General features: G+C 36.8%; 1 protein-coding gene across 1 annotated transcript; it reads left to right on the top strand.

Moving 5' to 3' along the window:
- Nucleotides 1–340: 340 nt before the first annotated feature.
- On the top strand, nucleotides 341–27,313 carry KDSR (3-ketodihydrosphingosine reductase). The gene is made up of 10 exons (XM_026701084.2): nucleotides 341–679; nucleotides 7,205–7,294; nucleotides 10,098–10,154; nucleotides 13,413–13,478; nucleotides 13,579–13,674; nucleotides 15,707–15,898; nucleotides 16,734–16,817; nucleotides 24,672–24,755; nucleotides 25,348–25,449; nucleotides 26,156–27,313. Exons 1-10 carry the CDS (start codon nucleotides 554–556, stop codon nucleotides 26,264–26,266), a joined length of 1,008 nt encoding a protein of 335 aa, XP_026556869.2. The 5' UTR covers nucleotides 341–553; the 3' UTR covers nucleotides 26,267–27,313.

Genomic DNA, 27,313 nt, shown 5'->3' with positions numbered 1-27,313 from the left:
AAATTGGGTCTCGTTTTGGAGGAATGTTTTGTTTTTTTAGGCACAGAAAGGACGAGGGGTCGCTTCGTCGCCCTATTTGCAATGTTGAAGCTCGGCTGCGCCACTGTCGCCGGGTTTTCTCTAGCCGTTTCTCCTCTCCTCCACCTACTCCAGCGGCGCTTGCCGCCGCCGTCTTCTTCCATCCCGCCCGCACTCGCGCTCGCGCCAATCCTTCCCAAGCCCGGCCTCCTTCGAGTTCGTTAGGTCCGCCAATCGTCGTGCGGATATGTCATCGCGTTCCGTTCCTATTTCTCGCCCCCCTCCCGCCGCCACAAACACAGCCAATCAGATCTTCCTTTCGGTCTCCTTCCCAATGAGAGAGCAGCTCTAGTTTTTCTCCCTGCCCCCCCCCCCGCCTCGTCCCAGGGTTTGTTCCCTTGACAAAGGAGCCTTGGTTGGCTGAACCGGATCACTCGGTGGACCGGGACCTTTGAGGCACGGTGTCGGGGTTGTAGAGACCCGGCTCTTTTTGGCGACGTGCTTCAGCCAAGTCTGCGGTGTTCGGGGCGCAGTGATGTCGGTCGCCGTCCTCCTGGTGGCGGGCATGGGGGTCGCTTTCGTGGTCTTTCTGCTGCTGCTCTACTTAGTGTCCCCGCTCAACCACCCCAAACCAATGTCGTTGTCCGGGGCTCACGTTGTGGTGAGAGAATCTAGCCGAGATGACGGCATGACTTGGGGACTTGGGGAGGGAAAAGGGAGGCTGGTAAGAAAAGATGACATTTTGCGGTTCTGCTGGCAGAGACTTAAATCCCTCTGCTTCCTTTTCCCGCTTCTCTTTCCTTACCCTCCCCAGCCTGGGTTACTGAATTAGATGCCTACTTATTCTTTGTGTTTTAACTCTGCCCACAATCCTATGGTGTGAGTATCGGTTTCAAGATTTAGCCTTCCAAAAAATAGTTTCTGGAATGGTTTGGGTTTACTTATTAAGTCGAGAAGGGTGTGAATGATATATTTTTAGCCTAAAGCGAAATACTGCAGGTATTCCTTGAATTCAATTCTTAAGGGGGGAGGGAATTGAACCGATTTGGAAATGAAAAAGGATGTTGATGTGTTTTCAGAGTCTTTCTGATTCTCTCTCCCCTCTTTCAAGAGTCCCCACTTTTACGTTCTGTAACTTTTCACTTTACAGTAATAAATACTCAGAATTGTAAGAGCTATTTTTTTATTATTAAGGAAGCCTTTTGTGAAGGAAATGCAAGCTGTAAATCCTAACCAAGCATTCCTTAGCTGTATAGATGTTAATATTGAACAGTGAGCTTAAATACAGTGTCACACATGCTTTAAAACAAATTAATCTTATTAGGTCACAAGTGGGTGTTGAACTTCAAATGACTTATACTTGCCAAAGCTGCATGGACACTTTGTGATTATTTTACCAGGTCTGATTCTTGGGGTGAATTTATGTTGCAGGCCTGTGTAGACATTTACCATTTTTCTCTTCACCATTTCTTTTTTTAATTGAATAAGGACTGGGGGAGTGGGGGGGGGTCTTATAAACAATATTATTGTACAATCTTTTTCATAAAGAAGTGGGTGCACTGCTTTGCTGACCAGAAGTTTGAAATCTCAGCATATCTGGAGGGTACCATGTTGAAGAATCTACTTTATATACAACTATTCTATGGGAGGCCTAAATAAATTTAAAACGTAATATAAGTGAGGAGGAATAATACCTGAATGGTCTAGACCTCCACATGAATCTGCCTCCCACAGGTTAATTTATTAATTTATTGAATTTTTCCCTGCCACAATCAAGGATACTCTCCTGGATTGTGTATGCATCCGAACAACACAAAACAAAATACCTGTATTAGTGTAGGCAGTTTATGAGATCTTAGTATACAAAAGTCTTTTCTCAGATATATTTTTACTTTCTCCTTTTCCTGGATATGTTTATGTATATGTGGATTGGAGGAAAGATCACAGAAGTGAAATGTTTAGACTTGAGAAATCTGAATACTAAGGATGCATAATGATAAGGACCTGTATAAAAACTTATTATTCATGTTTTAACAGCATGTGTAGGCTTTTTATTTATGTGAATGTAGTATATAAAGCAGAGCAGGTATTTCTAATAGGTTCAGAAAGTTTTCAAAGTGCACCGTAAAATTTCGGTTTTTCAGACATGATGTCCATAAGCTAAACAAAAGTCAGAATCTACAGCAATGGGTATAAATGAGGTAAATCCTTGCAAGAGTTCATGTTGCAATTTTATTTCTGTTCTCGCATTCTATTCTTTATACTTATTGCATTGATTTGCCACATTTAGTAGACATTTAATATATTTTTATAGTAAGTATCTGAAACCACTTGGACATACACCAACACTTCCACATGGACATACACCAACACTCTTACCAGTAACACCCACTTTATTATTTCTCTAAGGAGGTGTGATGGAATCAAACTGGATTTTCTTGTTTTGTATATATAAAGATTACCTTAAAACAACAGATACTTGATAGCGAACAACCCCCTAATTCCATTTCCTCAAAATAAGTTATTTTTTAAACTAAAGCAAGGAATGAACAAATGCAATAGTAACTCATACTCAAATTCTCAAATCATTACATAAAGTTATGCAATAACATGGATGTCCCTTAAAAGAAAATTAACATTCAAAGGTAATCAAAATTAACAAGATTTTGGCCATTTTATTAAAAATCTATATATTTTTAAACAATTAGGATAATATATGACATCTGTGAGCACAATGCAAATCCCTTTTCTTGGGTTATTAAGAAGTTTGCTGTTAAATGATACCATTTGGGCTGTGGATGTGCCAAGTTTGTTCTCACAGTAGGAGATTAGATGATAGAATGCAATCTTTAGCTCTGTTCCTCTAGTAATATTCTCCATGTTGTAGTTCAGCTTACATGGTAATTAATTTCTTCATTTATTTGAAACTTATAAGAAAAGCAAAAAGCAGGAATAAGTGAAAATTTTCAGGTTTCAGTTCAGTTTGGTTACTAGAATTTTATGTAATATATTCACTGAAGTCAAGTTCTCATGAAAACCAAGCATGTTTTATACTGAAAGCCACTAGTGCTATGGAGTCTTGTTCGTTTGGTTTTGTTATGCTTTTAATTAAAAAACTGGTTTGGATTTCCAACTTATAACGTGCAACTTCATCAGCATATTAATATGCATGTAATGCAAAAATACATGTACACATATTTTTGCATTTATCTGATGGATATAGTTTGCAAAAGAAGGTATACAGTAACGTAGAACTCAACCCCACACCAAATAACTTGCTTTTTAAAAAGATCTACTAGGCAGACAGTTGAGAACAGTCTTTGTCAGTTTTTATGTTTGGAATAAGATGGCCAGATGCAGACACTGTTTCAAACCTTAGAAGAAAACTTAGTGAATACAAGTAACAACAATGTACAGAATGGTCAAGAATTAGCTGATCGCATAAATTGTCTGATTATTAGGTATAAATACTGAGAATACCAAGAAATCAGATTGGCATTAAGAGTTGGTCTGAGTATGAGGTTCTTTAAAGACTTAAGTCCATTATATTAATCTTGGATATTATTACAAAATGTTTGTAGATTTTTTTTCATAGGGATTTCATTCTGACGTAATGGTAATCCTCAACTTATGACAATTGAGCCCAAAGTTTCCATTGTTAAGCAAGGCAGTTATTAAGTAAATCATGTCCCCTTTTACACATTTTTTTTTTGGGCCACAGTTGTGAACCACTGCAGTTCTTAAGTGAATCAAGTAATCATTAAGCGAATCTGGCTTCCCCCACTGACTTTGCTTGTTGGAAGCAGACTGAGAAAGTAGAAAATGGGGGTCACATCACCGCATTCTGGAGCTCTGCAACCTTACATACTTGTTGTCAAAACGCCCAAATATTGATCACCTGATCCAGTGGGTCATTACGGTGGATCACTGTAATGGTCATAAGTGTGAGAACCATCATAAGTCATTTTTCTTCAGGGATGTTGTAATTTGGAACAGTCACTAAATGAACAGGTGTAAGTCGAGAATTACTTGTACAATATCAGATCTCCCAAACTATTGTGTTAATATGAATCCAGACTGTATACAATGTGGTATTCATGTGTTTCTTTGTGTTATTGGTGGTTGTTTTTTATGAAGGAACCATGAGTCACTAAGTGGTCATTGTTTTGCTGTCAGATTTTAATTTGCATTCATTGTACAGTATGTGATTAAATCTATTGAACCTGTCCAGAGTTGCTCAACAGTGAGATGGGCAGCATATAATTTTAACAAACGGAAAATAAACAAAATCTTTAAGTGCTTGGGATATTATTTAACTCTATGGATAGCAAGAAATGTCTGCCTGTTTGCCTTACAAAAGTTCATGGAGAAAAGGAAATGTTCAACTCTGAATATTCCTTCTTAGGGTTGCCCTTTGGGACAAGTTTCTGTAAGCCAGGATCAAAATGGATATATTCTAGTAATATTCTTAAGAATATATTCTTAAGAGTCCTGAAAACTGGTAGGTGGCTGAATAGCCATCTGCAGAACGAATTTTAAGAAATAAAAAGCTGATCAGTGTGTTGCCTTATGAGGTAACTGTGTTCCAACTTTATTTCTCCAACTAACCCCCCGTCCCCCCAAAAGCCTTTTGTTCCTTTTTTAAAAATTCAAATCTACCCTCCTGGGATTTTTGTTGTTGTTGTTGAACTGGATTATTTAATAGATAATTTGGAAAATAACTGTAGGCAGGAAAGGATGTATAGTGGGGGATAATTCTCTTAATTTGGTAACTGTACACAGATGGATTCTTGTATATATTTGTATTGATGTATGGGATTCCAGTTTTCCTTTTCTGTTAATTACTTAATAGAATTGTCTTCAGTACAATGGATTGATAACCCATTGAGGTTTTATTAGGCCAGCACTGATGATGTTACCTAGTTTGGATAATGAAACATCTGCAAGAAAACAAGTAAGCTCAGACAGGACCAAGGACCCCTCAGAGGTTTTATTTCTGATTATTATTATTATTATTTTTATATCTCAGTCTATTCCAGGAACTCAAGGCAACCTGTGTAATTTTCTCTCCTTATAACAGAGAGTTTAGAGTTTCCTAGCATACAGGTAATCCTCAATTTATGACAGGTTGCCTAACTTGAAAGTTTGATATTGAGAGTTTATATTTCTGTGACATTATAGAAAGAATTGCCATGTTATAACAGAGCTTTTGTTCCTTTAATTTTAAAATATGTGGCATTGATTTTTTTAAAGTTGCCACCTTGTTTATTTTGTCTTAATTTTAATTGAAAAACAATTTTCAAAAAATGTTCAATTTTTGCATCATAGTTTACAAGTACAGAAAATGAAATCTTTTCCAATTTATATTCAGAAATAACATGGAGAAAAATGTACTGCTAAATGTATATTTAACATGAAAGTATTATACAAATTGCAAACTGTATAGATTTTTAAAAGGAAATATCAACCTTTATTAATCTGTCCTACATCATTTCCTTAAAAAAAAAAAATCAGAATAAGAATTTGTACCCTTTTGGATGCATTAAGAAATCATTTAACCTCTGTTTGGTCTTGTAAATAATTGTTCTTTCAAGAAGAAAAATGTAAGACAACATATTTATAAAATTGTATTGAATAACTTTACATTTAGGTAGGTTTAACATTTAAAGATAAATCACAATAAATTTTTCGGCCATGGTAGGAACTAAACATTTCTGATTTTTGAATTTGCACAACAAATATGCAGATATGCCTTCTAGACAATTAAATGGTGGTCCTGATTGGCATCCTATTTCTCAGGAATAGCAAAATTAACTGCTAAGCAGCAGTTCGAAGTAATAACACTTAAATGTATTATTAAAGGCACATAATGACACTTTTAATTAAATAATAATAATTTATGATAAAGATGCACATAACGCTTAAATAATCTCATCTTTAAAATAGTGCAATATTGTTTACAAAGTGGGGGGTGGGGTTAGTCTCTAGAGGTATTTTTAATTGGTTTTAGACTGTAAGATTGTTTTCAAGTATAAAGTATGTATTCAAAAATAATCTCAGAGAGAGGATGTATGTCAGCAGGAAGATAGGCATGCCACAGGAAGGAAAACATATCCAGTTGTTCCCTACTTTTAGAATATTTATTTATAGTTAGTAAGCTATTATATTAATTGACTTGAATCTACCTTGAACCAAACATAGTATAGATTTACAAGCATTTGTTTAGTGACCAAAGTTACAAGGGACTGAGGGCTGTTTTCATGCTTACGACAGTTGCAGCATCCTCATGGTTATGTGATCAAAATTTATATGCTTAGAAACTGGTTCACATTCTTGATGGTTGTAGTGTCCTGGATTATGTGGTCATCTTTGCTACCTTTTGACAAGCAAAGTCAATTCACTTAATAACCGTGTTACTAACTTAACAACTGCAGTTATTCACTTAACTGTGGCAAGAAAGGGTATAAAATGGGCAAAACTCACTTAATGGTCTCCCTTAGCTACAGAAATTTTGGGTTCAATTGTGGTTTTAAAATCAGCATCTACCTGTAAGGGATTGAAGGGCTTTCTGGTAGAGTTGAGCGGGAGAGTAGTTCATAGGTTTGTTAATATGTGTTGTAGAAAAGATTGAAAGTCATACTTTATCGCTTTCCCTTTTTATTTTCTTGCACTTCTTTTTTATTTTCTGAACTTTTATTTAGATTTCTTTTTTTACTTTATATCAAATCCTCAATAAATACAAATTTTAAAGAAGAACTTTAGATTCCTAATTTGAGGTGACATAACTTTATGTCAATCTGCTATCTGTAATTTGTTGTGAGTATAGTTACAGAGAAATACCTTAATGCAATGATGTGCAAATATACCCCGACTATATCATATTATGACTTATAAACAGAATAGTAGATTAGGATGCAGATATATTAATAGTGGATTAAGATGCACAATTCTATTAAATACGTTGAAATAAACTTGATTATCCATGGGGACAACCTGCAAGCATTTCTGTTATTGTTTATCATCTTCATAGTATTAGTCATGGACCAGAAATATCCCATTGTATATGAAAGGAAAATGCTGGTGGATGCAAGTGTGAGGCTCCCTACTTGGAATTCTTATCTCTAAGAGCTATACAATGACAGATTACTAACTTCATGACTTTAATCCATGTCTTCTTTACTTAAAGGTAACTGGTGGTTCCAGTGGCATTGGGAAAAGCATTGCTATTGAATGCTTCAAGCAGGGTGCTTTCGTAACAGTCATTGCAAGAAACGAGGTAAATTTTTAAGTTTGTTTATTTAGTAATTGTCATGTTTTAAGCTAATTACAGGCTATTAAACAACAGTGATTGTAAGGCATTCATTAAATGCATTCTGGGATTCAAGCACTGATGGCTGAAAAAAATAGAAATTAAATTAGTAATAGCAAACCATAGCTGAATTTGTGGCATTTCTAATGGTTTTTTTTTTTTTAAATAAAGACATTACTCTTGTAAATTTTGGTCAGATGTAGGAAAATCAGGATAGTATCACATCGGTGTCAGCCATTCAAATAACAGGGGGCAACACTATAAACTGCTTAGAGAGGGCTGTAAACCACTGCGAATCAGTATATAAGTAAGTGCTATTGCTAATTATAGAATGGTTTCTCAGTGCACAAAGAGCAATATCTTATACTTCTTTGTGCATGGAACTTTGCACATGGAACTTAGCAATTCAGAGGACAAGGCACAGAGCTACTGTTTTTTGTACTGCTGGTATACTTTTTCATGTGTGCCTGGTCCCAATCCACTGTCTACTGTCAAACTTCTATTTTGCATATGGAGATCAGTAGGTTTCTACTGCAGTTTTTCACTGTAGTCCCACAAGACTTAGGGGGGTGAAATGATTCAAAATCAGCCACTTTACTTCTGTAATTCTACTGTACGTTAAGAAGACTTTCTCATTCAGGGTGCTGCAAAGCACAAAGTGACATTAGCCATAGACTCAAAGAAATTGTATCCATTCCTATTGGAAAGTATCCACAGTTCTACAAGGTTGAACAACAGCATGAGCAAACAACCTCTATGGAAATATATCAATAGAGTGGGCAGAATAAGTGCATCTAGTCTCTGTATAGTAAGTCATCAAAGAACATTGTGACCCGTTCCAAAGCCAAGGCCATGTCCCCTTGCAGAGTGAAACCTCCTGGCAAAGATTGATTGATTATTAGATTTTTATCCTGCCTTCGTAGTAGTGAACATATATAATAATCCTTTCTCCTATTTTCGCCACAACAACCCCATGAGGTAGATTGGACTAAGAGAATGACCAGTGACTGGCTCAAAGCTGACTTTCATGCCTAGAATGGGACTATCGGTTGCACTCAGAGTCTTCTGATTTCTAGGCTAGAATTACACAATTCCAGAACATAGTTTTTGTACTGTAGTTGCCATATCCCTCATCTCAGTCAACACCAAGGCAGCTAATATGTTCACAGAAATAGGCCTCAGAAACAAGCTCAGGTGAAGTTGTCAAGGCAATGTTCCCTTTTGGCCAGCTCTTCAACAAAGGCTGCCTAGGACTCATAACAGTTGATCTTGCTGCAGTTGTCACTATAGAGGCATTGTTTCTTTTCATTAACAGCTAGAAAAAAAAGTGTAGGAAGAAGCTGCTGAATGAAAACATTAGGTAGACTCTGTTTGGTATGGAGATACTTACTGTACATTATATATTAAAAAACCTTTTTAATTTTCTATTTTGAAATTTGCAATCTCCAGCATTTTATGATTGAATCAAGAAGCACACATTTATTTTAATTAAAAACATACCTCTAATAATAGAACAAGCAACAATACAAAAGCATAAATAAATATAACCATTTAAGAGCTGAAAATGAAATATTAATTTTTAAGTTAAAAACGTTAAAATGAAATACAAAAATAATTTTGTCTGCACTGGTGTGTATTTGATGTTACAATACTTTTTTTTACAATTTTGAACAGTATTGGCTAGAATTCCAGCTCTTAATAGATTTCATATAGTCCTGTGTTGGTGACATTGTGCCATTTACAGACTAATAAAGTAGGAATGCTCAGTACATCTGACCTATTTGGCATTGTTTAAAGTAGCTGCATCTCTTCCTGGGCTAAGAAGGTAGCCACATGACCCCAGGAAAACATTTGAGTTAAGGAAGTGCTGAGAGCATACCACGCCTTGTGCAAAGTCCATTGTCCTACCCTGAAGGTGCCTTCTCAAACGTGAACATGTGGATGAGTTATAATAATGACTTAATGATAAGTAAAGGGACAATTACCACTTCCTGTATTTTTGCTACCTTTCTGTTGTCATTGGAATGATGTGTCATGTGGATACCTTATGATAATGATTGTTTCTTGGGAAGTAGCGATCTTAAGAATAAAGGTTATTCTACTGCAAAACCTGTACATCTTAATATGTCTCATGGAACACAATGAAACTTCTGAATACACATTGATGGGCTTGTATTGCACATGAATGGAGACATAACTCAAGTCAAACTTCTGAAAATGGAGTTAAATGGTTAATTTAGTTCTAATTGGCTGAAGAAGTTACTTACATAGTTATAGAACTACATAGTTATAGAGCAATACATTATGTATATATAGCAATAGTGTTTAGACTCATATACCACTTTACAGTGCTTTACAGGCCTCTCTAAGCAGTTCACAAAGTTAGTATATTGCCCTCAACAATCTGGGTCCTCATTTTACCCATCTCGGAAGGATGGAAGGCTGATTCAACCTTGAGCTTCATGAGATTTGAACTGCCAAATTGCAGGCAGCCAGCAGGCAGCAGAACTGGCCTGCAGTACTGCACTCTAACCACTGCACCACCATGGCTCTGTTGTATAGATTTGTTAAATGCTAGATGGTAATTTTTAAAATAATTTAAAATATAAAAATTTAAATAATGCCATACTTTAGCACAGGGGTCTTCAAACTTGGCAACTGAAGACTTTTGAACTTCAACTCCCAGAATTCCCCAGCCAGCATGTTTGGAGATCCATGCTTTAGCATAATATTTTAATCGCAAGTCCAAGATGTGCTTATTTAATTCCAGAAACGTCTCTTGGAGGCCAAGAAAGAAATTGAGACATTTTCAGTTAGTGATAAGCAGGTAAGTGTCCACTTTCACTTTTAACAATATTCCCCTGTCTCCACCCCTCTTCCTCCTCCTCCTGTTGCTATCCTAACTATCAGATGTTATAGATAAAATGTGATGTAATAGTTTCCTCATGAGTTGTAAAACTAAAGTACTTTGCAAATAATTTCATAGATAATCTGAAGTTTGTTTGTTAAGGAAAGGAAGTTCTAAATTATATAGCAGCCAGAAGGTAGAAATACACATTTATTTTGAGACAGACATCTCAAAGTTCCCAGCAGTATATTTTCTGAAACTAATAGGATTTGCATCCTTCAGTCAATGTCTTTAAGGCATAGGGAGTTCCCATAATAATTCTATTATTCATGGCAGAAGAAACAGGCTAACCTATGTTATATTTTTGTAGTGAATAACCCATAATAAGTACCACAAGTCAACTGTGTAGGTGACAGAAAACCTTTGCGTTGTCCTCCTGTTGTAATAAGCTTAATTTGTGTTTGGCCAAATTCAACTGTTCTTTAATTTGATTGCTTCCCGGATTTTTTTGCATTTGTTTTTCTAGATCTCCAATTTCTACTTGTAATGTATTATGTTGCCCCATGTCTCCTTATTCCTTTTTGCGATGTTTTTTATTTTATTTATTTATTTTTGTCAATTGCTTACAAGATAATAGGTATAAGTAAAAACATAGTTATGGATACATGGATACATACAGGAAAAATAAAAAGAATAAAAGAAACAATAGGACAGGGACTGTAGGCACGTTGGTGCGCTTATGCACGCCCCCTACAGACCTCTTAGGAAAGGGGTGAAGTCAACAGTAGACAGTCTAAGGTTAAAGTTTTTGGGGTTTGAGGAAGAAACCACAGAGTCAGGTAGAGTATTCCAGACATTGACCACTCTTGCTGAAATGTTTTGTATGCTCTAGTTATTAGTGTAATATTACCAGAGAAAAAGCTATGTAAGATTAGGTTAACAACTCAACGCCTTTTTGGCTATGTAGTTACAGTGGGCTCTAGCACTTAGGTCATTAGAGGGTATTATATATTCTTATTTATTCAGGGCTCATTAGATGCAGAATTAAATACTGATTATTCCTTTTTCTAATTAATGAACTCTTGTCTGTATAATAATTAAAAGCAGAGATATATTTGTGTCTATAAGGACTGATACATCCAAAATTGTCCCTTAATGCAAAACATACTAATGACCAAGATGGCAGAATATATCACAAGCTAGTGAAAAGTCTGATCTCAGCTTCTATTTTAATAAAGAAACACTTTCTTTAAAGAGAACAGGTTTCCCCATTAAAGTAATATGGAGAGGACAGAAAAAGAAAAGAAAAAGATGGACATTGACCCCTCGGATACTATTAGAGGAACAATATATTCAAAAACTTTCTAATGAATTGACACTATTTTTTGATAAAAACAAAAAATAATATACATCATTGCAAACCCTGTGGGACACGATGAAGGCATACACCGAGGGGGGGGAGGGGGGCAATAGTCTACAAAAAGACCTTGACTATGTATCAGTACTTGCTACCAGACTTACACATTTTTCAAACGAGGAGAGGTGGACTCAGGATGATGCCAACTTAGTTTTAGTAGTGCTCAAGGCATGAATGTTAATGTTTATGACTCATCAGTGACACATTTATTTGCTATCTACAAATAGGCAGGGGAGTCTTTGTTGTACTGGTAGTAGGATGTCATTTTTAAAAGAATTGGCTTTGCCTTCGAAGGCGAAGGCAGCAACAGGAGTGCCTGAAGCTGAGTGTCTCCGTCGGGCTCCAGTTTCAGGGAGGAGCCCTGGCTGGCCACGCGTGGCTGTGCCAAACGCCGTGGCGTTGTTTTAAACGCCGCGGCAGCACGGGGAGAAGGGAAACCAACAGTGGCGGAAGGTCTCCTGATATGAAGTGCCCCACCAACGCTGAGGTCAACGCAGGCAGCACCATATCCGGGTATGCAACAAAAGTACTTCCTAATGGCCAGCCCCCCCGCCATTCCCCCCCATTTCGCATGTTTAATACAGGCCTTAATTTGGGGGGAGGGGCTTAATTTGATTTTATGCCTATAAAGCATGCTGGGACTTCCTATTGGGGGAGGCCGTATTGTTGGAGAAACATGGTAGTTTTCCTCAAAGTCTGTTTGTTTGAAAGTCAGTTTGGTGTGTACTGTATAGTAACGGTTAAGGTGCTTGCCTAGAAGCAGAAGACCAGTTCTCCTGCCATCTGAGGGATGCAAGTTAGCTGGGTGACTTTTACTCTCTCTCAGCCCAAACAACCTCACTGCGTAATTGCTATGGGGGAAGTAGGAGGAGAAGGAATATTGTGTATGAAAACTTCTAGTGTTGAAGCACCCATAACTTCGGGAAGAAAGTTATTCCACGGATAAATTGTTCTAACTATCAGGAATTTTCTCCTCAGTTCTCCTTGATTAGTTTCCACCCACTGCTTCTTGTCCTACCCTCAGGTGCATTGGAGAATAGCTTGATTCCCTCTTCTTTGTGGCAGCCCCTGAGATATTGGAACACTGCTATCATGTCACCCCAGTCCTTCTTTTCATCAAGTAGATATGCCCAATTCCTGCAACCGTTCTTCATGTTTTAGTCTCCAGTCCCCTAATTGTCTTTGTCGCTCTTCTCTGCACTCTTTCTAGAGCCTCGACATCTTTTTTTACATCATAGCGACCAAAAGTGGATGCAATATTCCAAGTGTGGTCTTACCAAGGCATTATAAAGTGGTATTAGCAAGTCACATGATCTTGATTCTATCCCTCTATTAATGCAGACTAGGGCTGTGTGGTTTCTGCCTCACTCTGCTGGCTCATGTTTAAATGATTGTCCACTAGGACTCCCAAGATTCCTCTCATAGTTGAGCCAAGTACCATCTATATTATAGCTGTGCATTTGTCCACAATGGTACAGGTTTCCTGCCTGAGCAGGGAGTCAAACTAGAAGACCTACAAGGTCCCTTCCAGCTCTGCTAAGTAATGACAGGATAAAAATCGAATATAATAAGCAAACATACTGTTTAAAGTCATATTTTATATATAGTAACAAAGGGTAAATATATATTTTATAAGCTTTTTTATGCAAGTAATAATTCTATAAATTCTTACATAATACAGCATTTGGGAAGGTAGAAATAATTCAAAACAAATAAAATAGTAATTTAAAATGGTTGTAAATTATGAAATCAACCATTACATTCAACATTACATTCAGTTGAATGAGGTTATATAATTCTTCATTTTTTTTCTCATATAGGTTGTATGTTCTATTTCTCTTGATGTTTCTAAAGGTTATGCAGATGTGGAGAAGTCGCTTAAACAAGTAAGGGAACTGCTGGCTTTTATAAAGCTCATTTTTATGTTATGATAGAGATATTCTATTCTAATAGTAGCATATAATTTGTGACACCAATATCTCTTAGGCTCAAGAAAGGTTGGGTCCTGTTGACATGCTTGTTAATTGTGCTGGAACATCAATAACTGGAAGGTTTGAAGAAATCGATATCCATAGGTTTGAGGTAAGCAGTCCTAGCTTAAGTCTTAAATAAATCCTTTTCTGTTGCATTAGATTGATTATTTATATCTTATGTCTAAGTGAAGTTACTAAAAATTAAAACTTTTAAAGGACAACTTATATAAATGCATCTGTACTAAAATTATACAAAATAAAACATTGAATGTTAATCTATATAAAGCAGGCATATCCAACTGTGGCCTGTGGAGGATAGCATGTGGCCCTGGATTATTAGCTAGTATACATTAGCCCTATACAATTGTAAACTTTTAACATGATGTTGTGCATTTATATACGTTAACTATATCAGAGTTCTCCAACCTTTTTGGCTTTGCAGTCTGACGGGAGAGGGAGAGAGAGGATGGTCCCATGCGCATGCAGCTCCATTTGTGTGAGCAGCAGGCACGCGCATGGTTGCTCATGGGAGCGGGGATGTGCACACGGTCACCCACTGTGTGATAACCCAAGGCATGGCACAAAGGCAACACAGTCACATAAGTAAGAAAAGTCCCTTTAGTACCTCCAATGTTGCTCCTAATGTCCAGGTTACCTTCGGCTAGAGAAAAAACTCTCCCAAGAACAGTCTTGAAGTGGAGGAAATTCAGTCCAAAAACAAAGTACATACAAACTGTAAATAAAAATCCACACAAACCACGCTACAGTAATTAACTTGACTGGGCAGGAGAAGGAATTGCAGACTTGAAAGGCTAGCAAAACACACAGAGTTGGGAAAATGCCAGGAACCCAGATAAGTCTCGATACCAGATAATTCACAATTTGCTCCCAACAACTTTGCTATGCGCAACTTCCCTTTTTAAACAGGACATTCTCAGCTGCAGCTATAGAAGGGAATCAGGGCCCTTTCCTCCCCCATAAGCCATGCAACTCATATTGCTCCCTTCTCCGTTCCTCCCTGCGTGCCCTAGGATGAAGAGGGGATGGGCCTGGATCTTCCTCTGAATTCCCTCTTCCTTGCTTTACCTCTCCCCTGCTTTGCCCAGCCGGCCTTTGCCCTTCCCCAGTGTCTTTCACAGCCAGTGGAGTGACACTCCAACTCCCTGTCAGCTGCTCGGTCTCCCCCTCTGAATCAGATTCTGATAGGGGCATGATACACTAACGCAGGTGGTGATACACGTGCGGTTGCCCACTGCTTGTGCAGGTGGGGATGTGCATGCACGTGTGGTCGCCCATCATTTCTGTGGCGTGGTTCCATAAGACTCAAGGCCAGGTAGTGGGCCACGCCCTGGGGTTGGGGAACCCTGAACTATATGGTATATTTTTCTATCTGGCCCAAGACAATTCCTCTTTACTCTGTACAGCCTCGGCAAATCAAAAGGTTGGACACGCCTGATATAAAGTATACCTGAGATTTGTTCTATTGTTACTACTTATATTGAATCTTTCCTACTTACATTATAACCTAATAAATATTCTTGAATACTTTTATGTGTAAAGTGTTGCAACACGGAACCAATTGTTGAAAATGTTTTGTGGACGTGTGGGGTATTAATTAAGAGAATATATAACAGTGTCATTTTTAGAAGAGGAGGCCAGGTAGATACTGAATAGTTTTATAGTAGTTTCTCATTGCTTCAATTGGTAATGAAATACCTATTGTTAGGAATGAAGTTAGGTTGCTTATATCTGTACTAATAAACATGGGAAACTGACTAATAGTGGCTTTCCAGAGCTATACTTTCAAGTGCTTTCTTGAAAGCTTCTTCCTCTTGGCAGAAAACCCAAGAACATATATCACATTTGATATCAAAGTGGCTATAGAACTGAGGGCAACACACCCCATGGAGTATTTTATAAGTTTATAAACTCAGCACATTGCATGGAGCAATATTTTGTAAGTTTTTTATTATAGGTTTTGCATTGGATTATGCTACTATGTAATTTGGATTAAATTTGCTAAAACCTAAATGTGAAGTTACAGGCTAGCACCATACCTGTTTTAATCTACCTATACATTAATGCAACCTGTGTTTATTTTGTTATGAAAGCAGCTGACACTAATGTATGTTTATCTACAGCAATTAATGGCTATCAACTATCTGGGTAGTGTTTACCCAACTCGTGCGGTGGTTGGTAAAATGAAGGAGAGAAGAAAGGGGAGGATTGTGTTTGTCTCATCTCAGGCTGGACAAGTTGGTGTTTATGGATATTCAGCTTATTCTGCAACAAAATATGCTCTTAGAGGATTAGCTGAATCTTTACTTATGGAGGTATGATTATCTTTCACCACCAATATCTATGGTACTTAAAGATAATAGTCCTAAATTGTTATAGCAGTAGCACTTAGACTTGTATACTGCTTTTTAGTGCTCTGTGGTTCTCTCTAAGCCCCTCTCTGATCTTTACAAAGTCAGCAACTCTCCTATTTATTAAATATTTCTCAAATACCATGTAATTCATTTAACACCATATTGATAAATTACATCTCTTGCATTCTATGCATTCTATGGCAATGGTAGTTGTATCAGTCTGGCAACAGAATAATGATACTTTTCCAAAGTAATTGTTGTTAATGGCATGAAAATAAACTTTCTGTGTTGTGTAGATGTATTCAAATAGATATGTCCAGGTTCAAAAGTAAGTTTTTTTTCCCTTTTTGTAGCATATAAATGAATAACTATATCCTCATAACTCAGCATCACTTCTTATGATAAAATAATACAATTTGACATCTTTAAAAAACACAAGCAGAACATTGGAAGGTTGAAATTATAGTTCATGTTCAACTCTTAAGTTCATAGTTTTACTGTTTTATTTTGTAACTTGCAGTAAATATCCCAGATTTTACTGGGATTTATATGTTATATAGCCCCAGTAATATATCTTACTTGCATCTTGATTTAATTGGTAACAACAAATATCTATTAGAATAAATTATGAAATAGTTATACAGAGTGCAGGCTGAGCAGTACTTATGGAGTATAACTTGGCAACTATAGGGCAAGTTATGCCTTTTCTTGCATCTCATCGTCTATTTTTAGGTAAGATTAATTAGCATGGAACCCTCAGACAACTATAACATAAACTGAGTGTTTTTCTCAACAGGTAAAGCCATATAATATATATGTGACCATTGCCTATCCTCCAGATACAGACACACCTGGCTTTGCAGAAGAATGTCAGAACAAGGTAACTTCTTAGTTTCTTTCAATCAAATTCCAGATATACACATCAACATGTTTCATCCAAACTCATTTTATGTTTCATAACAACTCTTATTATGTACACAACGTTGACCACAGTATTTATTTGATTCTGATCTACAACAAAAGTAAAATCCTGTATCCACAGGTATTTGGTTTACTTGCAAGTAAAAACATTTGCAAAATGATTATATTAAATCTTGGGTTTATCTCTAATTAGACAGTGAACATTCCAATTTTCCCCATTATTAGTACCACAACTGTATAATAACTGCAAGTATCTGTCCTACCATGAATTTGAATGTGTATCTCTGTTCCAAAATCTAACCCAAAATATTTTTCATCAGAAAAAATGAGTTTCTTGCAAAAAAAAAAAAAATCCTACCTTTTAGAAGTTTTGTAAAAAAAATATTTCTTCTATATCTAATTCTTGACCCTTTAACATTCTTGATTTACAAAAGCCTATGTATTTTTAAAAAGAAAATATATGATTGTATTTAGTTATAAACAATATTCTAATTGAAGCTTCGTATTATTTTAAAAAATAAATTTAGATAAGAAAAACTAAAACTGAAGATAATATATAATAATCACAAAATCAGAAGCCACTATAGCCATATTTAAGAGCAACAAAAACTTACAGAAAAGTGAAGCAAATTTAAAAATGAATAAAACTTACATTTTTTAAAAAAGGGAAACTATTTTTATTTTATTTATTTGTTTTGTCAATCGCTTACAAGATAATAATTATAAGGATAAACATAGTTATGAATATATGAAATGAATACATATAAGAAAAATGAAAGAAATAATAGGACAAGGATGGTAGGCACGTTGATGCACTTATGCACGTCCCCTACAGACATCTTAGGAAAGAGGTGAGGTCAATAGTAGACAGTCTGAGGTTAAAGTTTTTGGGGTTTGGGAAAGAAACCACAGAGTCAGGTCCAGTATTCCAGACATTGACCACTCTGTTGCTGAAGTCATATTTCCTGCAATCAAGTTTGGTGCGGTTAACCTTGAGTTTGTATCTATTGTGTGCTCTTGTTATGGTTGTTATGGTTGAAGCTGAAATATTCATTGACAGGTAGGACATTGCAATGTATGATTTTATAGACTATACTAAGATAGGACCGAAGACAGCGTAGTTCTAGGTTTTCTAGGTCTAGAATTTCAAGTCTGGTGGCATAAGGTATTCTGCAACGAGTAGAGGAGTGGAGAACTCTTCTTGTGAAATATTTCTGGACTTTCTCAACTATGTTAATATCAGATATGTGAAGTGGGTTCCAGACTGATGAGCTATATTCGAGCATTGGTCTAGCAAATATTTTGTATGCCCTAGTTAGTAGTGTGATATTACCAGAGAAAAAGCTATGTAGGATTAGGTTAACAACTCTTAATGCCTTTTTGGCTATGTAGTTACAGTGGGCTCTAGCACTTAAATCATTAGAGATGAGTATTCCAAGGTCCTTGATGGAGTTTGGATCATCAACAAGGTCTTGACTATTCAGCTTGTATTTTATTTTCTGATTTTTTTTTTGCCAATATGTAAGACAGGGCATGTATTTGTTGAGATTTGAAGTTGCCATTTGTTTGACCATTCTGATACATAATCAAGGTCTTTTTGAAGGGTAGCAGTATTGTCTGTGGTGTTGAATAGCTTTACATCATCAGGGAAGAGAAAGCAGTTCTCTTAATATGATCATAGAGGTCATTTATGTGGAGTATGAAGAGAGTTGGTCCTAAAACACTGCCTTGGGGGACACCACTGTTGACACGTACAGAATTTGATAAGACGCTCCCAATTTTGACCATTTGTTATCTGTTTGACAGAAATGCTTCTATCCAGTTATGCAGTTGTCCAGAGATACCGTAAGATTTTAGTTTTAATAGTAGTTTGTCGTGTACCACTGAATTGAAGGCTTTACAGAAGTCTATGTATCTATTGCTTTGCCCTGATCGAGTTGTGTAGTCCATATGTTTTTACAGTGTAAGAGTTGCAGATTACAGGATAGTTTTTTCTGAAACCAAATTGTTTATTAGAGAGTAATTTTAGAGAGTTTGTCTCTAAAAGTGGAGGATAATGGATTGGTTAATAATTGATTCCATGGCTTTACAGGTGACGCAGCATGAGGGAATTGGTCTGTAATTTTCAACTAGGCTGGGGTCTCCCTTTTTGAAGATGGGGATGACCGTGGCTTGTGACCATAGGTTTGGCAAGGAGCTGGTCCTGAAAGATTTTTCAAAGATTATGCTTAAAGGTTTGGCTATGGCAGTGGATAGCTTTTTTAAGAAGTAGGCACATATTCCATCTGGTCCAATAGATAGAGATGGTTTTAGATTGTGTAGTGCTTTTTCAACATTGTCTTCTGTAAAATCGATATGTATTAGATCATTGTAGTTGTCTGTGGTTCGACTAGGAAATACTGGGCATGATGCATTGCTGTTTACAAATACTGAGCCAAAGAATGTGTTAAAGAGGTTGGATTTAATGGTGTCGTTGTTGTAGTCTTTACCATTAGGTCTTTTCAGGGGTGGGATGGATCTTGAGTCTTTTAGCTTGTTGTTTATAAAATTGTAGAAAGCACGGGTAGAATTGGTGCATAGAAGGTTTTTCTCTTGTTTAAGGTGATAATTGGTGCATTCAGTCTTTATCTGGTGGCATAAATTTTTGTGTTAGCTTTTGAAGTTGGCAATGTGACCAGATTTGTTTTTCCGCCAAAGTGATCTTTTTTTGAATTGAAGCTTCCTTATTGTTATGGGTAATCTGTTTTTTTTCTGGTTTTGGGAGTTGTTATTGGTACATATAGTTTGATGACTCTTTTGACTTCAAGTAAAAATATGTTGTAATGGTCTTCAACAGTATTGCATCCAGTGAATAGAGATTGCTAATCAAGTGATGATGACCTACAAAGATTTCTAGCAGAGACTTCTAGCGCAGGCATATCATTCTCTCTTCTCCCAGAGCTACACAAATGAGGGAAAGGAAAAACAATAACAAAATGAAACGGAAGGACAAGAAGCACTTTCTGCATCCAAGCTCTGCAGCAAAGGGAAGTACTAAGGCAGTAAATGTCTCCTCAGTATCCCCCACTCCACCCAGTGGAAACGAGACCACAGTCAGGCCAGCTTTCTGAGTTTAAGTGGATTGCCTCACAATATTGTAGCCTCAACACATTGTAGCCTCAACACTGCTCTTTATTGATTTCATATGACGCATGTACACAGGTAGATTATTTTTTAACATATTGAGCCTAGCCAAACCTATCATGCTTGCAATGTCTAATCATGCTGCAGTAACAATATAGTTGGTGTAGGGTAAGAAAGTTCAGATTAGTGGGATATAGTATTTTGCTTCTATATGCAGGTTGTCCTTGACTTAACAAGCAAAATTAAGCCCAAAATTTTTGTTCCTAAGTGAAAAATTTGTTAAGTGGATTTTTCCCCATGTTGGGACTTTTCTTGTCACATTTGTGAACTGAATCCTTGCAGTTGTTAAACTAATAACATGGTTGTTAAGTCAATCTGGTTTCCCATTGACTTTATTTGCAGGAAGACTGCAGAGGTTGATCCATGACATCAGGACATTGATGTCACCATCATAAAGGTGAGTCAGTTGCCAAGCATTTGAATGTAAATCCCGTGACCATGGGGATGCTACAGTGGTCCTAAGTGTGAGAAATGGTCATAAGACACTTTCTTCAGAGCCATTGTAACTTTGAATGGTCACTGAATGAACTGTTGTAAGTCAAGGACTACCTGTGCTTCAATGCAAGTAGTCCTTGGCTTAAACAGTTCATCTGGTGACTATTCAAATCTACAACGGCATTGAGAAAAAGTGAGTTAGGACCATTTTTCACATTTACCACCATTATAGCATCCCTGTGGTCGCCTGACCACAATTCAGACATTTGACAACTGACTCATGACGGTTGCATTGTCCCGGGGTCATGTCTTCACCTTTTGTAACAAGAAAGATTGTAAAATGGGGTAAAACTCACTTAACAAATGTCTCGCTTAGCAGCAACAATTTTAGACTCAACTGTGGTCATACGTTGATGACTGCCTGTATCCAGGAGGCATGTTCTGCCTGCTAAAGATGGAATGCAGGGGATTGGAATAAGGCCCCCAGAAAGAGAAGGCCTGAGAATCCAGCTTCCTCCATCATTCTGAAGGGCTAATCAACCAACATTTTTATCAGCACCTTAGCTCTTACTAGCTTTCTTGCTTGCAGCCCATCCTATTGCTTCTCACAGTAGCTGCTTCATAGTATGCAGGCACTTTGTTCACTTGGATGGTGATTGGTGCGTCCAACTGCAAACTGACAAAACGCCTTTTGAGAATGAAACATTTAAAGAAACAGTCTAACCTGCCTGGTTAGCTACGGTATATGTCTTGAACTCCTCTCACTCTTCCACTTTTCTTTCTTTCAGGTCTGCTAAAAAGTAAGATAGGTTTAAGAATTTGAAGGGGAGATGCAGTTTTTGAAGTTCCATACATTTTCTTATTTAGATTTATTTGCTAGCACTATGTATATACTGCCATATTCCATTAGTCTCCAAGCAGTTATATTGGAAATAAAGGGGGAAGGGGTGGGGGGAATCGATTTTTTTTTCCTTCACAATCCAGCTGCCCACGATTGCTATTTCTGTTCCCTCCCTCCATCTTACACTTCTACACTGGAAGCTGAGCACAGATCTGTGTGCGTGTGAATGCATGTACATGCATGTTCAAGTATCCAGTTATATAATAGATTGTGCTTTTCAAGACTTGAAGCACGATCATGTGTCTGGCTCATTCTCTACCTCATCTCTGAGTTACTCTGATTTCTGTTTGGCAACCGAGATCCTAACTTACATAACTTTTGAAATGTGTGTGATAGGATCTGTAAGAAGAAAACTGAAGTGGGTGTTATTACAGCACGCCAAATTCTATTTACATTGCAAAGAAAACCACAGTCAACTTTAATTAAATGAGAGGGAGTTTTCTATGGGCATAAGGAAAGTTAATGCAAACTGCTTTTCATGAAAAGGGAGAGGACAACTTGAGTTCTGCTGAGTTTTGAAAGTTCACTGCATGGGACTTTCAGGAAAGAAATGGAGAACAGGAGAGTCAATGATTATAGTGGAATGAAGAGCTGGCAAGTAGACTGGCTTTTTATATAAGGAGTCCTCCAGTTATTACTGCTCACTTAGTGAATATTAAATGTTACAGTGGATCTCCCCCTCCCCATTTCCGCAGTCCCATTACTGCATTTGGACATTTGGCAACCAGCTCACACTTACAGCCATTTGCAGATGTTTTTGCCCAAAAGTACTATTTGCTTCCAATTTCAGTAAAAATGCCCCATAGCTCTGCTGCCCTCACTCACCCACAGAGTCAGATTTGGTGTGCGGAGCTTTATTCTGTCTGTTCCCCCAACTTCAGGTTTTCAGTTAACCTCCAGCTGCAAGCTTAGCACAGTAATTGGCTCTCAACCAAGTAGATAACCAAGAGCAAATCAAACTTACATCCAAACCTAAAACAATCTTGGAAATAAAGGTTTTGCCTGGGTAGGTTCCAAAAAGAAATAGCCCAAAACTCCTCCAAGGTCCGGGGCCTCCATGAGGTTTGTCAACAAGTCTGGTGGTCCAGATTCAGGGCTTGCAAGGAGAAATCATGGGAATTGTCCAAGCCAGGAGTTCATGAGGTTGTTTTCAACGAAGCCAGTCATGAACAAGCTCCACACTAACCTTTCAGGCAATGGCCAGTTAGTCCACCCAACAGATAACCATCTGTTTGAAATAGAAACACTCTCCACAACTGAATTACATCCATGAGCTGCAGGGTTCCAGAAACACAACCAATCAACTCACCACGCCCCATGCATATTGCTTCCAGCAATGCTTCCCTCTGCCGGCTGTGCTAAATAGCCCCTCCCAGTGTAGCCCATTAAGAGGAGCAGGGCCTTTCCCCCATCAATCTGGCAGATCTCCGCCTCTCTGTCCTGTATATTCCAGCATCTACTAAGGCCGGTAGCTCCTCCTCTTCCTCATTGGCTTGCGAGCTCTCCCCAGCCGAGGCATGTTCTGTCGGCAGTTCAGGGTCTGCACTACCGGATGTGCCGGGAATGCTGTCTTACTCCCTCAAGGCCTCTGAGGAAGACGTGAAGGAACCATCATCTACAGGAGACAATAGCAAACAGTGGGCTTGCTTAACAACCATGGTATTTTGCTTAATGACTGCTGCACAAAAAGATTGTGAAATCAGTCCATCACATGGGTAACTCATTTTACAATTTTCATGACTAATGACCGTAAAGGCCAGACTCTATTACAGTCATACTGTAAATCAAGGACTACCTGTAATTCCTCTGATCAAGAACTTGCAATCAGCCACAAATGTTCCATACAGTTGTTTCTTGTTTCTTCAACTGTCTTGCTATCTCTATAGCAATGGCCCCCAACCTTTTGGGCACCAGGGACCAATTCCATGGAGAGGGGCTTTTCCACGGACCGGAGGGGGTCGTGGTTTTACGTGATGCCTGCATCCAGCGGATAGGGCTTCGCTTGTTTGCCCGGCCCAGTTTCTGGCATGCTGCAGACTGATGCCAGTCCACAGACCAGGGGTTGGGGACATCTGCTCAAGAGGATTTAGAGCTATTGGAGATGACTCATCTTTTTCCTCAAACCATGTTTGGTGCCTTGGAAAGGACACTAGGTTCACACACTTCCACATACTAATCACTTTCAGAAATTGCTTGTTAACTGCTTTTCAGCTATTGGGATTGAGGTTTTAAAGCACCAGGTACATTTCCATGAATCCTTAGCAAAAAAATAATAAAATTAATTAAATACAAGCTTAAGGAGTGAGAAAAAAATTCGGAATAAATAACAAAGGGGTGATTAGAATTTGGAAAGTTACAAACAGACTAGGGATCCAAATGGATTTGAAATAAGGTTTTGAAAAGCATTCTTCCTGTGGATTGTTTACAATTCTATAAACAAATGAAGATTTTGAAGTTAGGTATAAGAAATCTTCCGCATGGGAAAATGCTGTTGATTAAAAAAGAAAAGATTTTGAAGGTTGGAGTCTAAAGGGAATTTAAAAAACCAACTAAAATTAATAATTAAAAGAAGAAGAAATCCAGAAACAGATTGAAGCAAAATACTTTTAACTTTGGAAGAATTCAAGGATATTTGGAAACAGTGCGCTCATAACTTTTAAGATTGTCTTCTACCATAAAAACGGAATTTAAAAATGTTACAGAAGAGGAACAGGTTTTATTGTGCAAGATTGAGATTCAAATGTGTTTTTTAAAATATCGGACCACAAGAGTGATATGCAAAAAAATGTTACACTGGATTTACAAATGAAACCAGTTGATGTCTTAACAATCAATCAGAATATACAAGTAATAAACCAAAGAGTGACATAGATTAACTTTTCTATATTGCATTTACAAAAGAGACTTACATACATACACATATATACCAGCTGTTTTTTTCTATTTTTCTTTTTCTGTAATTTCTTTTTTGTGTATTTTATTTTTTTTAAGTTATATTAGTTTATGTTTTAATTGTAATATTTAATAAAATATCATCAAACATAAAAGTTCTTTTAAAAAAAGAAATAAAAAGCTTGCTGAGTCAGTGGGCATTATAAAACACTTCATTATTTTTAGTTTTACTCTCAGGATCAACAAAAAACAAATAATATATTTTAGGGCTTAAGATTGTTGTATCATTCTTGATGCATCTGTTTTATTTAGCAGAAAGATTTCAGATGGGTATTTTTTATGGCTAGATTTGTCAATACATTTATCTTTTATATACATATGATCTTTGTATTTTTATTTAAGGTGTTAGAAACCAAGCTTATTTCAGAAGCGTCATCAATCTGCCAACCTGACTATGTTGCCAAAATTATTGTTAAGGATGCTGTTGTAAGTAAAATACTGCATTTTTCCTGGTTGAGAAGCAAACATGGGTGGATTATTAGTTGGAGAAAAATAAAACAATTATACTTTTCAGAAAATTGATTCCATACATAGTAACTTTTCTCTCTTAGTATCAAAATTAAAGATTTTAATACTATAATATTGAATAGCATCAGAAATGTAGCACTTTACATTGTTAATTAAAAAACTCTGTTCCAAAGGGTATCAAAATGGATATATAAAATGGATATATACAAATTTAAAAAGAAGAATCAAGTTGGGGCGGCATTATTTGTTGTATATATTTTATTTTATTTTTCACCCAAAGTTCGTTCTTCCATGTTTTATAGTAGTTTACAGTTAACAGGCTTTCCATTTTTACTTCATTCTTAATTGCTTATTCTGATAAATCCACTTTCCTTGATTATGTTTACACAATACCATTTTACTTTATAGAAATGCTCCCATAAAGGTAATACGTAGTTGTTCACATGAAATTAACACTATATTGTTTGAAGTCTTTTAAAAAATAAATCATTTTGATGGAATTGTTTTGATAATCTATTGGTGTTTTGTTTGGTTTTATGATTTCCCACAGCAAGGAAAATTTACTAGTTCTGCTGGTGCTATTGGTCACATGCTGACAATATTGACTAGTGGAATGGCCCCAGTTTCTTCCTTCGTTGAACTCCTAGAGTCGGTAAGAAACAAAAATCAAGATAGAAACATTGTTTTGGAATTATTGTGATGCTTTGTAATGGTCGAAGTTAATGATGGGGTAAATCCAGTATTTATAGGGTTAGGGTTGATCTTTTTCATAAAGTTCCATGAAACTTCCTTTTGCTTTTCTCTAATTTGAATCTTTCTTCCTTTTCAAGTAGTAATTCATAGCTTACAGTGAAAGATAAGGCACACCATTTATTCTTGATTGAATTAAATTCATATTTATAAAATATGTACTCATCCGTAGTTGAGGTTTTTTTTTTTTAATAGCAACACCATCACTCAATTCAAGAAAGTAGAATATTTGGTCTGGTAGGCTAAGGTTTCTCCTCTCCACTTAAGAATTGTGCCATCCATCCCAGTGTCCTGCTGCATAAACTAACAAGTACAGGACAGAACCAAGTACGTTAGCCAAGTATTTTTATCCAAACAAGAGAACAAAGGCAATAAGTGAAAGAGTCATGCAGGGACATATAGGGATTATTTGATATAATCTTTTGGGGATTTAAATTAAGCTCTTGGACTTTCATTTCTCTACACCTGATTTAATCCGTAAGAATTGTGAAATGCATATTAGGCAAAAGATGTCTAATTGCATATTTCCTTTGCATATAATAAAGTAGGTGATTTTTGCATTTTAAAAAAATAAAACATTGAATTAAATGTGATTCTTTCTCTCACAGGTTATGCTCATAGGCATTTTTCGCTTGGCCAGTCTGTTTTTTACAGCAGGTTTTGACAGCATTGTTCGCCGTTGCATGATAGAAAAAGAGAAATCTGAAAAGACAGACTGAAGTAGAATCATGCTTTGAACTGAATCCTGATGAAAAAGGCGGACAATTTGTAGTTAAATAGGACCGCAGTTGTATGGTCTGACTATGCCTCACAGATATATATATATATATATGCTGAAGTGATGGTAATCTTCAGTGGTGAAAGAAGGAGACAAATGAATCATTCCAGGAAAAGTGCTAATGAAGAAGACTGCTGTTTTTATTTTCTGTTATTTGAAATAATAGATGTTGCCTTAGAAATGAATTTATGAAAGAGTAAAACTTCGGTGTGCTCTTTTTGCTGGTAATTCTGCACAAATACAATGTTTTAGCATTGAACAAATCCTTTAGCAAGGTTTTGTTCAATGGTAAATTTAATCCAGAACTGTAGTAAACAACTTGGTTTCTTTCAGTTATCAAGGACTACAATTCTCACAGATGATTGCCATTATCGGCCGTTGCCCCTCCCTTCCCCATCCCCTCAAAGCCTTGGAGAATGTAAGATTGCCTGACCAAATCTAAGATACAGTTAACATGTTTCTGTGATGTAGAACACAGCTCAACTGCCTCAGATCTAATCCTTATTTTGTAGCTTCCAAAAGTCATGCAGTTGTCTGCCCATACTGACACTTTAAATAAACAAAAACTTTTTTTTTACAATTTAAATTATAGTTATGTGAAGAAGACTATATTAAATTGGAGAACTAAGCTTTCATAGGACTGTTCCATTGGATTTAGTATACCAGTCAAAAATTGGTAGGTTTCTTTCCATGAGTTCTTGGGACCTGGCCTAATAAAATATGGTAATTTCTGCTCTGGAGTGCATAGTTTTGTGAAGTATTCATTCTGTTTTATTAAGCACTGTACCTGGATGGCAGAATTGTATTAATATGTTCCAACGTTCCCTGTATGGGAGCAATGAAGAATATTTTAACTGTAACAAATCTTCGGGAAAAATGAAGGACCCATGACTTGCTGAGAAATTGGGATGTGTGTTTTTTTTTTCTGTTCATGCCTTATGCCTTGACTATAAATAAAACAGATGTAAAGTGTTGGTACAATTATAAA

Source organism: Pseudonaja textilis, chromosome 3 (genome assembly GCF_049901715.1).
Source record: "Pseudonaja textilis isolate UNSWEBS1 chromosome 3, rPseTex1.2, whole genome shotgun sequence".
Classification (NCBI taxonomy): Eukaryota; Metazoa; Chordata; class Lepidosauria; order Squamata; family Elapidae; genus Pseudonaja; species Pseudonaja textilis.
This window is presented reverse-complemented; position numbering and strand designations above follow the sequence as displayed.

Coding starts and splice junctions, on each gene's coding strand:
- KDSR (XM_026701084.2), top strand. CDS start 554: ATGTCGGTCGCCGTCCTCCTGGTGGCGGGCATGGGGGTCGCTTTCGTG. Junction 680..7,204: donor TGTCCGGGGCTCACGTTGTG/GTGAGAGAATCT, acceptor CTTTACTTAAAG/GTAACTGGTGGTTCCAGTGG. Junction 16,818..24,671: donor CAGAAGAATGTCAGAACAAG/GTAACTTCTTAG, acceptor TTTTTATTTAAG/GTGTTAGAAACCAAGCTTAT.